The sequence below is a fragment of the Sander vitreus genome, chromosome 19, assembly GCF_031162955.1.
Source record: "Sander vitreus isolate 19-12246 chromosome 19, sanVit1, whole genome shotgun sequence".
Classification (NCBI taxonomy): domain Eukaryota; kingdom Metazoa; phylum Chordata; class Actinopteri; order Perciformes; family Percidae; genus Sander; species Sander vitreus.
Genome location: NC_135873.1, coordinates 4,679,898 through 4,693,211, shown reverse-complemented (window position 1 = coordinate 4,693,211; position 13,314 = coordinate 4,679,898). Strand labels below are relative to the sequence as shown.

Genomic DNA, 13,314 nt, shown 5'->3' with positions numbered 1-13,314 from the left:
AAACTGCCATGGAAAAAAACTATTTCATGAAACTAAATATAATATGCAAAATATAACCAAGACGAGTAAAACCTAACATTGTAAAAAAAAAAACTTTCTAAAAGAGAAAGACTGCCGGTTTTATGAAGAGTAAACACTTCCAAACTTCTTGTTTATGTTTTGCATCAAACACACTTAAGATATTATTGTTTTTGTACTTTTAATATTATGTATGAGTCTTATTCTCGTTAGACAATTTGATATCACCATCAATATTTTTCTGCACTTTTCTGAGCTACAGGCTACAACATCTTCAGACCTGATGTTATAGGGCCAGTACCCCAATATCTTTTTTCTGTTGTTTTAGACGAATGTCTGTCTCAAATGTGAGCTAAATAATCAAAATATATCAGCTATAAAATTGTATCTTGCATTTTTATATTCATACAGTCATATCTTTACTGCTATTAATTCACAACTACACCTAAGCGGAAAAAGCAGTCGGCTACTTATACTCTTCTGGTACAAGTAGGCTACAAGTAGATGTGGGGACACCAAATCACAAATCTTTTACCAAAGAGAGCCCATTTGCGTTCCAGATTGATAGGAATTTGACCCAGGCTCAGGGGTATTTATTTATTTCTGGCCCATTTTTATAGGCTAAATTGCGATGACCTTACTGAGGGAGATGATTTCAACATGGGTTCAACACTTTACCAAATATGGCCAGAGTTGGGCGGGGGATGCATTCTGCTGTGAGGTATTGGTGGATGAGAGCAGTGGATGCGTGCGCCTCCATGTACGCGCGGTGTTCCAGGAACTTTAAGCTTATGACAAAAAAATAAAAGACAACTCCGAACCAAGAAATCGGTAAGATCAATATTCACGCTTGTATTTTTTTCTCTCCCTCAGACGGTTTATGTCGAAGTTAGGAGCGTTTACCTTAGTCTATTTTTGGAACAGCGACAGAGAGCTGATTACAATAGCAGAGCGCTGGGCGCGGTATGTCCGCTATTTGGGAAAGAAAACCTCTTTATCATTTACTTCATGTGACAGTTATAATGTGTCTATGTTACCCTTAAAAGTAGATGTATCTCCTCAGGTTTCATGCTGCTGTGCCTGCCTGCAGCCTGGATTTCTAAAAAGAGGAAAATAGGCCTAATGTATACACATTTCAGTTAGTTTGTTTTAAGAAGAAGAATTTTAAGCCAGTGAAAATGATCAATTTGACATTTAAGCTATACAGTGATATACAATAGCACCAAGTATGGCTTATATTAAGAACATGGCAAAGGCCTACTATCAACCCCCCCACCACCAAAAAAGAAAACCAAAGCTGGTTTCCTGTCAGCAGCAAGGGCATGAGGCTACACACACACACACACACACACACACACACACACACACACACACACACCACACAACCATATGTATCTCTGAATGTACATTATCAGGTTTGGTGTTCTCATTTAGCTCAGGTATTAACCAATATCTCTCTCAGTAATGAAACTGGGTGACTAAGCATGCAGCACCAGTATGTCAAACCATAGACTCTGGTAAGTGCTCATTTGGTTTGTGTTGCTAGTGTGTGTTACTGCATAAGTGCCATTAGCTCTTCAGAACTGCTTCCTGTCTGAGTCTCATTACACAGAACAGGAAGCATAGCATTGCAGTTAATGGATAAACAACAACTAAGGTTAGTAATTTTCAGGGTTTGCGTTGACAGAATGAGGACGCATGTTTTTCTTCATGAACAATGCATCGTCTCCTGGACCTATAGTGTGGCACTTGTTGCTTCTTAAGATAAGCAGCCTGTAATCATAGCTATCTATAGAACACCAGACTGTCATCAGTTTAATTTGTCAAACCCCAGAATGCAGTTTCAAATTCATAAAATCTGCATGTTTTGACAGATTTGGCCGGGACATGCAGTCCCTGCAACAAAAGGTGAACTGCCTCACTTCAGTATATTCTATGAATGCAAACATAATTGAAAAAATAAAAGAAAAAGCCACCTCCTCCTCCCATTAAACTTCCCTCCCCTGTTGCTCTTCATGAGGTTTCACCCCCCTTTTTTTCCCCACGCAAAGCTTTTCCTTATCTCACCTTATCTTATACATACCTGGGAATTTGGCTAGACACATACTTTAAAACAGCATGTGCAGCAACTGGCGCAGAAAGTATAAAGATAAAAATGGGTTTCTTATATTGGAAAACAAAACCCTTTGCAGTCTTAAGGACAGGAAGATTATCATAGTCCAGCATTATGTCTGTGCATGACTATGGAACTATCCTTTTTTTATGCTGCTTGCTCTATTTTAAACCAACCTGATGCAGTTTATGTGATTTGACATATATTATGGCATTATATGAAAAAACAGGCTGTTCCTCACTAGCAACACCATGAAAAGAACTACCGATCATTTTTATTTATAAAAGTCTCATACAAAAGCTACTTCTGTATATGATTTCTGAAATAAATAAAATTTATTTAATTTAACTCATCAGACCATCCCAGGCCTATTTAACTCTAGTAAAATAATGGATAAACATTATATCTATCTATCTATCTATCTATCTATCTGTCTATCTGTCTATCTATCTATCTGTCTATCTGTCTATCTGTCTATCTGTCTGTCTGTCTGTCTGTCTGTCTGTCTGTTTCATTGATCTAGAAGATGTCAAATCTTGTACAGATTGTAAAGCTCCCTGAGGCAGAAACCTTTACTAAACACCATCAACAGTTTGGGCACTAGATGGCACTAACATCAAACAGTTACTACACCCTGGAGATGGAAATGACTGAGGGACTTTCCAACTTAAAGTTAGACAAACTTCCACTTTCCATATACCTACCGTGCACAGGTCACAGCTTGAACAGGTTCCTCACACATTCCTCAGTCTTTACACAACTATAGTTTGAGTCTAGACAAGTCAGTCAGGGATGAACAACTTATTTATACTTTTATTTAGGGCTGGGCAATATATCAATATTATATCGACATCGATATATGAGGCTAGATATCGTCTTACATTTTGGATATCGCAATATCGTGATATGACACAAGTTTAGTCTTTTCCTGGTTTTAACGGCTACATTACAGTAAAGCAATGTCATTTTCTGAACTTACTAGACTTACTGTTTTATGAATTGCCTTTACCCAATTGCCTTAGTCATTGTATCCACATTATTGGTGATTTATCAAAGCTCTCTACTTTGTGAAAGCACCAATTGTCAAGTGTACGATATCGCCGCAATATTGACATTGATGTTTTTTCAGTCAAAAATATTGTGATATTAGATTTTTTCTATATCGCCATGCTCTAATTATATTACCAGCTCTGATGTTTCAGTTTTGTTTGTGCTGCAAAAAAATCATTCATGACATACAGTAGATTCAGAAGACCATTTCCCTGATGCATTAGGCTTTTAATAGCTTATAGACAACCAAGCCAGTTGATACATTTAAGCAAAATATTTGACATCAAGAAATCATGTTGTTGACCGTAAATAAAACAGAACAACTGAGCATTTCTTCATTATTAGCTGCTCAGACTTAGAGGATGCATCAATCAGTTAGGGCTACAGCATTAATGATACAGCAGAATATGTTTTAATCTTAAGAAATTACACTGTAGTATCTTGCATCTTGTTTCAGAATCACATCAGACTTTATTCTGATTACTCCCTCCTTTATTGTCTTTCTGCAGAATATGTGACAAACATCGGCAGAGTGTGTGACAAGCAACCAACACAAGATCCCACATTCAGCATTAAAGACTCCTCTTACCCTCGCTGGACTACAGAAGACACTTTCAACTCCTGTCTGATTGTGACATCCCATAATGCCACTGATTGTGTTTCCCACCTCCCAGCTGCTATGGGTGCGTGTAGCTGCCCTGCTGTTCACCTGCGTGGCGTTCAGTGTGGCAGCACATGGAGCCCAGCTGCACCACGGAGGCATGGCTGACTGGTGCATCTTCTGCTGGGCGTTCAGCTTCGCCTGCACCCTGCTGGTCCTGCTGGTGGAGCAGTTCAGCCTCCAGGCCCGAGTTCCGGTTTCCTGGTCTAATTTCCCCATCACTATCGCCTGCTACGCCTCCCTCCTCTGCCTCTCTGCCTCTATCATCTTCCCAGTTTTTTTCCTTAAGGACCAGCGGCTCTACGGTGATTCTCGTGACTATCGCATCGCCTCCACCGTCTTCTCCTGCCTGGCAGCGGTAGCATACATGGGGGAGGTGAGCTTGACTAAAGCGAGGCCAGGAGAGGTGGCAGGTTACATGGCTACGGCTCCCGGTCTTATGAAGGTGGTTCAGACCTTTGTGGCATGTATTATCTTCATCCTGGTCAGCGACCCTGTGACGTATGACCACCATGCAGCGCTCAAGTGGTGCATGGCCGTGTACTGCATCTGCTTCATCCTCTCCATGGCCGTGGTGGTGCTGTGTGTGGGCGAGTGTACCGGCTGTCTCCCCATCCCCTTCTCCAAGTTCCTGTCAGCTTACGGGCTCCTGGCGGTGATCATGTACTTGACGGCTACCATCCTGTGGCCCGTGTTCCAGTTCGACAAATCGTACCACAGAGGCCAAGCGTCATCAAAACTGATCACCGTGGCGGTGCTCACTGCTCTGAACTTCCTGCTTTACGTCGCTGACCTGGCCTACACTGCCAGACTAGTGTTTGTCAGTGCCTGAGAAGAAAAGAGATGAAGGAGGGAGACACATTAAGAGCTGAAAAGAAATAAAGATGCTTAGAGCTTGAGTGGCTTTGCAGAAAAGTGTATGGTCCTGACAAAAAAAAAGACCTTTTGGTGTCTAATTGTAAAATGTTAAAATGAGACATCTTGTTAATATGAGAAAATCCCAAACTCACTTATAGTATGTATGTACATGTTTTCTGTTATCTCCAATGGCATAATTTTTTATAACATGAACACTGTAAAAGTGGGATTTTACATGATGATATGACAAAAACTAAGTTATCTGTTAATGCTGTTAAAACCCATTGAAGTCAACACTGGAACACAGGTGAACATCAGAAGAGAAGTTTTTAACCTCTGTGTTGTCCTTCGGGTCCCCGGGACCCGTTTAGTTTATTTAACATTTTTGCATTGGCCTGGCGTTGAGCTTCGGGTCCCCCCGGTGACCCTTGCGTACTATGTGATGTCATTTCACGCGAACTGGCACGGGGGGGGGGGTCCCAGAGACCCGTGCTGCAATCGAACACGTTTGGACAGGCTGATACAAAATGTCAATAAACTAAACAAGTCCCCATGACACGAAGGACAATACAAGGAGGAAAGAAATGTTACTGTATGTGACACACAGGCACTCTGGCTGCTGACGAGGAAGCCTCCTGTGCACTTCTTATCTTCTGTTAAGAAGGATTTGGAGAAAACATAATATATCTGTCCTTTTGTCTTTAAAAAGTGTTAGTATTGAAACATGTCAAAAGAATGTAATTTGAGCAAAGAATGTTTTTAGTTAAACCAATAAATGTGTTACTGCAAAGCATGTGATGATGGAATGTGGCATGTGCTGTGGTTTTAAATACACTATGTTCTGTGGCTTTCATGATGCAATGATGAAGACAAGTGGATCTCGCCTTTGTTGCTCCCTCTACCACCTATTAAGAGGAGCACCATATATGCAGAATTTGCAGATAAGAGAATAGACCTTCTGAATCACATTTTACACTTAATACAACTGCTATACTTAACATGGATGCCACAAAGTTTTAAACTCAAAACCCATATCTTAATTATCCACAAATTGTTCCCTTCAAGTGCAGATAAAACAACCCTTATTGTTAACATTTAACATAATGTAAAACTGGATGTCAGCTATTTCACATCATTTAAAGAGAGAGTACCACATCGTGGACTGGGAGGAGGCCTGCCAACATTAAATAGGCGTGTTAAGGTAAAAAAAATAAAAAAGCTGGTAACACAGGAAGATACACTTAATACACTTATTATACACAAATACACTCTAGCAGTCTTGTCACTGACTAATTTTCGCTGCACAGTAACTTCACATTTGTCAACATGGACGGTAAGTTTATTTCTTTTAGTTATTTCTGTCAGGACTGAACACGGCACATTAAGTTGTAAGATGTAGATGTTTTTTTTACAGTGCAAAGATGATACACTTTAATGGCCGTCTTTTTCTTTCATTTTTCTTTCCAAATGTTGAACAGTAATTGGTTTTGTCAAAAAAGTTAAGATAGATAGGCCTACGCTATTTTTAATGCTCTTTGTTGCTTTTTATGTACCATTCTTCATTCTCTTATTGTGTTAATGCAGCTCTTTTTAAAGTAAAACGTGTTTCCCCTTTCATTGTGATTTCCGAGCAGTGAGAATTTTTACTGTAACTGAGTTCATGTGTGTCTTCTTAAACATAAAAACAGCCAAAGACAAATGTACAGTATTATTGATGGACATTCTTCTCTTTCAGTGTCAAACACAAGGAGAATTGTGATCTTGGGAAAAACTGGATCTGGGAAAAGCAGCCTGGCTAACACCATATTTGGAGAGAAACTGTTCACAATCGGCCACAATAGCGACTCTGAAACAAGTGAATGTCAAGCAAAAACCAAATCTGTCAACGGAAGAAGCATCACTTTGATCGATACTCCTGGTTTCTTCGACACAAAGAGATCTGAGGAGGAGCTGAAGCGTGAGATACTAAAGTGTATCATAGCGTGCGCTCCTGGGCCTCATGCTTTTCTCATTGTGCTTAAAGTGGAGAGATTCACAGAGCAGAAGCAGGCTGTCATCACAACAATAAACCAGCACTTTTCTGAAGAAGTTTTAGGATATGCCACAGTAGTCTTTACTCACGGTAACCAGCTTGAGGAAGGACAGACAATTGAGGAAAGGAGGTTTTACAGGATACAATGCAGCTAAGGGAGCAGGCACACCACTGGAAGCAGCAAAGAGGACAGTAGAGGCTTTCAAGGATGAAGCACTATCTGTCTTTAAAGCACAAGATATTACAGCCAAAGTTAAAACAGAGTCAAAACCTTTAATGAGCCCTGATCCTTGAAGAAGATGGAAGAACAAACTGATCAAACTGCTCAACATTTTAGACAATGTCATCCACTCCACTGCACTTTCACAAAGCAGAAGAGCATGATCAGCTCAAGACTACGCACACTGCCATGCACAACTGACAGACTGAGACGGTAATTTGTCCCCAGGGCCATACAACTCTACAATGTTTCACAAAAGGGAAGAGGAGAGAGGGACTTCTCTGCATAATCTGTCTGCCTCTCCTCCCTCTCCAACAGTTATGTACTGACTGTCCACTGGCCCACTGTTTACTGCTTACTGTTTATACTGTTACACTGTTTACTGTATTAGCCCATATGCACAACCCCTCCCTCCCTCCTTCCCCCAGCATGGACTGAGGTCTAACTTTATACTTGAACAATGGCTGTAACCCTATTACTTCAAAACTCTAACATTGACTGTTGATTTGTGTCTATCCTACTTTATTCCCTTATAATGCCCATATTTAATGCTGTCTTTTTTAAACTTTATCCTTGCACTGCTATAGTTTTTATATTACCATGTTGACATTATTCTCTTATATTGTCCATATTTTATTTTATTTAATGCTGGTGTCTACACTTTATCCTTGCACTATTGGACCACCATGACACACACCCTCATACTGAATCACAGGGTCAGTCTCTGCCCTGTCACTGTAAGCGTCTCATGCTTATACATCTCTTAGTACATTCATGTGGATTTTTTATTTGATCATCCTGTTTATGATGTATGTGTATGTTGTGTGTGATGTCTGTAAGCTACTGGGACCTTGAATTTCCCCTTGGGGATCAATAAAGTATCTATCTATTTATCTATCTATCTATCTATCTATCTATCTAAGTAATCTATCATTCAAAAGTCATGTCTTCCAGTAGATTGCATGAAAATCTGGTTCTAAACTATCTTTAACCATTGAGCTGATTATGCTAATTCATATGTAATATATTATAAGTTGTACTCCTTGTCTGTGCTTCAAACTTTAGTTAGTTGCTTACTCCTGTTTCACAAGCCATTTTCTTTCTGATTGACACACTTATTACACTTACCCATACTTGATATTGCACATAGGCCTACACGTCTGATCTTTACTGTTAACATGTTTATATTTTACATACTGATAACCTGTTTTGGCATTGCATATATTTTGAATTTGCACCTTATTATTATTTTATATTTGCACTCTTTCCTACTTTGTATTGCAACTGCTGCGCTGCAATTTCCCTCGGGATAAAAAAAAGTTCTATCTTATCTTAACTTACCACTGAGTGTCTTTTTGATGCGTTGTTTAGGGCATTTACTGTAAACTGTAACCACAGACATGACATTGTTTTAACCTCTTTTAAAGATAAGGTCTTTAAAATTTTTTTTTAATCAAACCAGTGTACACTGCTGACTGTATTTCTGTCACCTATTGTTCACTGTTTCCTGTTGCAAACGCTAACCAGGAAATGTCACTTACTTTGGAGGAGGGTCTGGCAAAGCGGGACTACTTAATGTACAACATCAGTTAGAAAATTGTCCTTTGTGGATTACAAGGTATCACCATTACAAATATCATAACAATCAATACATTTATTAAAAACCATTATTTGAGCAAATCCATCTTTTACTTAGCCCCCCCCACACACACACACACACACACGCACACACAGCAATTGAAAGTTAAACTAGAATAAAACCTGCATCAGAGCAGAGGAGAAAAGATCGTCGGGTAAATCCAAATTTGACTCTTCACTGATTTCTTTTAAACATGAACGGTGAGTGAAAGTTAGCCTACGTCTTTCAGTTGTTATTTGTCTGACATTCTGGTTACATAAATTAAAGTAAAATGATGTAATTTGACCATTCCGTAGGCTAACTATTGTAACCAAACAGTACTGGCTAATGTAAAATGTAGCAGCCAAATATTCAGCCTCCTGTGTGAGAGAATGAGTCAACTGTTTGCTATTTGTGATGCATCGACCATTGTGGTAATCATCTGGCCAGTAACATTCAGCAGAGTAGTCCATGTCAGCTTTATCTGAGAAGACTGTTGCTGAGAGTTTTATCAGCTGCTATAAAGTAGCCTATTTATGAAGTAATAAAAACAGTAAAGTTTAACTTTTTGTGAGAGCGACTAAACAAAAACGGAATCTTAAGCCACCAAAAAAACACCAATATGCACTGTATTTCAGCAACATAGGTCAGTATTTCTCAGAGTGGTCCGCACCGACCCCTGCTGGTCTACGAGTAGACTTGGTAAAAGACGCTTTTGACTTAAAATTGAAAATGGTATTTCTCAAACTGTCTGCCTGCAACTCCGAAGCCTAATAGGGAGGTGCATAGATGTGTTGTTTTCAATATTAAATAAACTCATATGGAAATGCAAACCTTATTATTTCAATTGGCTGTTTTGGTTTTGTGGCGTTGTCGGACTTCAGCTATGAAGCAGACCGTTTTGCGACACTTCCTCCAATTTACGTCACACATTTTGAAATACGGATGACTAAAGTTTACTGTCAACCATAGACAGTTAATATTAATATTAACAGTACATGCTGTCAACTGATAAGATGGATCGATGGCTTAAGAAGGTCTTATAATACATCCATGCTTAAGACAGACATTGGTTCCCTGATGTCTCAGTATAAGCAGCAACATCCTTCTTCATTATGATGTCAACAGAAACAATGAGTGAGTAAGCTATTTGTAAAAACTGTCATTTAATTTAGCTGTCATTTGTAAATACTGTTGGAAGCCCCATTGTTTTTGGGGATATTTGGCAGTTAGGTGCGTCTTGGTCTAAAAAAGTTTGAGAAACACTGCTCTAGGTGTGAGCACAGTTCAACATTAGAAGAGATTTTGGCCACATGCAGTTTTATTTCAATAGCCCAGTATCTCACTTCACCAACATATGAGAGTAGGAAACTCAGCTGCAGGGAGAGCTGAAGGTGGGAATGATGAGAGGAAGAATACCAATGTTTTATTTTCAACCATACTCACTATTCCCTCATGGGAATATGGATTTTTATTCAGCGTAGTGATGAAAAGTCACAACAAAAAGACGCAAATCTCTGAGATCATGGATGTATGCCAAGGTTGGATTTGTCACAAACACAGTTTTTGTCAAAGCTAGTGTGTCTAGAAATCTAAAAAATTGAGAAAATAAAGTGTTTTCTTTTGTTTGATATTTTATGTTATATTTTATCCCTAACTTCTGCACTATTACGTTCCCATTTTTAGTCGTCTCTTTCTATACATATTTAAATGAGCATTGCTGAAGGGAGCTCCTGCTGCCTTTACTGAACACATCTGTGTTTTGTCCACCTCAGCCTGCTGATGTCACAGCGCTGCTCTCTTTAATGATGGCCGGGCTCTACACTGATAGCATTTTGCTACATTTGAGAGTGAAAATTACAGTGTGTGAATGTGAAAAATGGATTTTATTTGATTTGCAAATTTGGTAGTTTATAGCTGTTATTTCCATGAGTCAAAATATGTTGATCCTGTGCTTCATATACCACAATATATTACCTTATATTGTTTAGCAGTGATTGGTAATAACAAGATGTTCTTGATCATTAATATGCTCTTGTCCTCTTTTTATTTTTTGACACCATTCTCTGTTCCCTTATTATGCTAAGCACTATCATGTACTACTTGTGGACAGTGAGGATTTTAGCATTTCTATCGTTTTTGAGTTTATTTGTATCTTCTTATATATGAAACAACCAAAAGACAAATGTACAGTATTATTGATGGACATTATTTTCTTTCAGTGTCAAACACAAGGAGAATTGTGATCTTGGGAAAAACTGGATCTGGGAAAAGCAGCCTGGCTAACACCATATTTGGAGAGGAACTGTTCACGACCGGGGGCACTATCAACTCTGAAACAAGAACATGTAAAGGAAAAACCAAATCTGTCAACGGAAGAAGCGTCACTTTGATCGATACTCCTGGTTTTTTCGACACAAAGAGATCTGAGGAGGAGCTGAAGCGTGAGATACTAAAGTGTATCATAGCGTGCGCTCCTGGGCCTCATGCTTTTCTCATTGTGCTTAAAGTGGAGAGATTCACAGAGCAGGAGCAGGCTGTCATCACAACAATAAACCAGTATTTTTCTGAAGAAGTTTTAAGATATGCCACAGTTGTCTTCACTCATGGTGACCAGCTTGAGGAAGGACAGACAATTAAGGATTTTGTCGGCCAAAATCAGTTTGTAAGTGCTCTAGTGGAGAAGTGCGGTGGCCGCTGCCACGTCCTTGATAATAAATACTGGAAGAACAACCAGCAGGATGAATACAGAAGCAACCAGTTCCAGGTGAAGGAGCTACTTAACACAATAGAGAAGATGATTGAGGCAAACGAAGGAAGCTGCTACACCAATGAGATGCTACAAACAGTGGAGCGTGTAAATCAACAAGAGGTGGAGGCCATTAGACCGTCATCAGGAAACATGTCAGAGGAAGAGATCAGAGAGCAGGCTAAGGGCAGAGTATTTGAGAAGCTTTTGATCAAATTGGCAGGTACTGCAACAGGTGTAGTGTTAGGAGCTCTTTTTGGTGTATTGTTGAGTGTTGGAACAGTTCTCATAATTACAAAGGGGCTGTTAAGACCATTAAAAGATGTAAGCAAAACAATAGTAGCAGCATCAACAGTAGTAACAGCAGTACGAGAAATAGCAGGAGAACAAGCAGCAGCAGCAACAACACCTTTAGCAGCAGGAGGAGGAGAAAAACAAGCAGCAGAAGGACCAATAGCTTTAAACTTCATGCTGCTTTTAAAAGCAGTAGGAAGAGCAGCAATTAAACCTTTAGCGGTATCTGCTGCAGTGGGAGCGGTGGTGGGAGGTGTTACAGGATATGCTGCAGCTGAGAAAGCAGACACACCACAGGAAGCAATGGAAATGGCAGCAGTAGATGTCAATGATGGAGCACTATATTTCTATGATAGAGTACATGATGCTGTGAACAGACTATTTAACCCAAATGATGTGCCAAAACGTACTTTGAATACATAAAGACCAAACTGAGGTGGTTGTTTTTGGAGCCAAAGGGTTAAAAGTCAGCGCTCAACTTCAATTGGCAATGTTTAAAAACAACAGACAAAGCCAGAAATCTTGGTGTAGTCATGGACTCAGACCTAAATTTCAACAGCCACATTAAGACAATTACAAAGTCAGCCTCAACTTGGACTCTATTACTGCAACAGTGTCTTTACAGGTCTCCCTAAAAAATTAACCAGACAGCTGCAGCTGATTCAGAAGGCTGCTGCTCGAGTCCTCAGGAAAGTAGACTCCAGTTCTGAAGTCTTTACTCTGACTTCCTGTCCCTCAAATAATTGATTTCAAAATACTACTGTTGGTTTATAAAGCACTGAATGGTTTAGGGCCAAAATACATTTCTGATCTGCTACTACACTATGAACCATCCAGACCTCTCAGACGTCTGCTTTCTGTCCCCAGAGTCAGAACTAAACAGGCAGAAACAGCATTCAGTTTTTATGCACCACATATCTAGAACAAACTCCCAGAAAACTGCAGGTTTACAGGTCATGGCTCTTTTTTTATGCTGCCTTATATTAAATCAAGTATGTGTTCATTTCTTACACTGCACTGTAACTTATATTCTGGTATACCTATATCATACCTATCTATTTTAGATTTGTTTTTGTTTTATTTCCTATTCTTGTTAATGTGTTTTGTGGGGGCAATTGTATTATATACATATAACTGTGAGGGGGGGGGGGATTGTATGAAGCACTTTGTGCTACATTTTTATGTATGAGGAGTGCTATATAAATAAATAAAGTCTGAACAAAATATCACATCACTTCATTATAGTGACATACACTGTGGGTTTGTACAGACTTGCCTTGAAGGCCTTGTCTATGCTGCCAGACGTATGAGTTAGAGTTTGATTTCTTGAGAACAAACACAATAAATGAAGGCTGAACATAATGTGAATATCCACATTATGTACGTTTCAACTTATAAACATGAATGAAGATTTTGGGATAAATACGTGATTTTTAAAAAAAATTTTTTTTACATGCATTCCTGTATTAAAACTGAAAAACATCCCTTATTTGACTCTACAGAATTAACCATTGTTAAATGTGCATCATACTGTGAAAGTGAAATCAAAGATTGAAATCAAAATTGGACATCATTTTCAGGGAGAAATTATTATTTTCCTGGACAAAAAAACGCAGCAGCCTATTAAAACATAAACATGGTCAGCAACTGCTAAATATTTTTGTCCTATATCATGTATATTTACTGTTATGTAGCCATTTG

General features: G+C 39.1%; 2 protein-coding genes across 3 annotated transcripts; both read left to right on the top strand.

Annotated features, from left to right (window-relative positions):
- The first annotated feature begins 738 nt into the window (after positions 1 to 738).
- LOC144534279 (myeloid-associated differentiation marker homolog) lies at positions 739 to 5,534 on the top strand. The gene is made up of 2 exons (XM_078276118.1): positions 739 to 849; positions 3,691 to 5,534. The coding sequence occupies exon 2, from the start codon at positions 3,826 to 3,828 to the stop codon at positions 4,672 to 4,674; it is 849 nt and encodes a 282-aa protein (XP_078132244.1). The 5' UTR covers positions 739 to 849; positions 3,691 to 3,825; the 3' UTR covers positions 4,675 to 5,534.
- A 3,139-nt stretch (positions 5,535 to 8,673) lies between these two features.
- LOC144534252 (GTPase IMAP family member 7-like) lies at positions 8,674 to 12,752 on the top strand. Of its 2 annotated transcripts, none has more exons than XM_078276084.1 (2): positions 8,674 to 8,791; positions 10,793 to 12,752. In XM_078276084.1, the coding sequence occupies exons 1-2, from the start codon at positions 8,785 to 8,787 to the stop codon at positions 12,034 to 12,036; spliced, it is 1,251 nt and encodes a 416-aa protein (XP_078132210.1). In that variant the 5' UTR covers positions 8,674 to 8,784; the 3' UTR covers positions 12,037 to 12,752. The 2 variants fall into 2 exon arrangements, with proteins under 2 accessions (XP_078132210.1, XP_078132209.1); XM_078276083.1 differs by lacking the exon at positions 8,674 to 8,791 and adding an exon at positions 9,207 to 9,707.
- Positions 12,753 to 13,314: the final 562 nt, after the last annotated feature.

Coding starts and splice junctions, on each gene's coding strand:
- LOC144534279 (XM_078276118.1), top strand. CDS start 3,826: ATGCCACTGATTGTGTTTCCCACCTCCCAGCTGCTATGGGTGCGTGTA.
- LOC144534252 (XM_078276083.1), top strand. CDS start 9,686: ATGATGTCAACAGAAACAATGA. Junction 9,708..10,792: donor GATGTCAACAGAAACAATGA/GTGAGTAAGCTA, acceptor ATTTTCTTTCAG/TGTCAAACACAAGGAGAATT.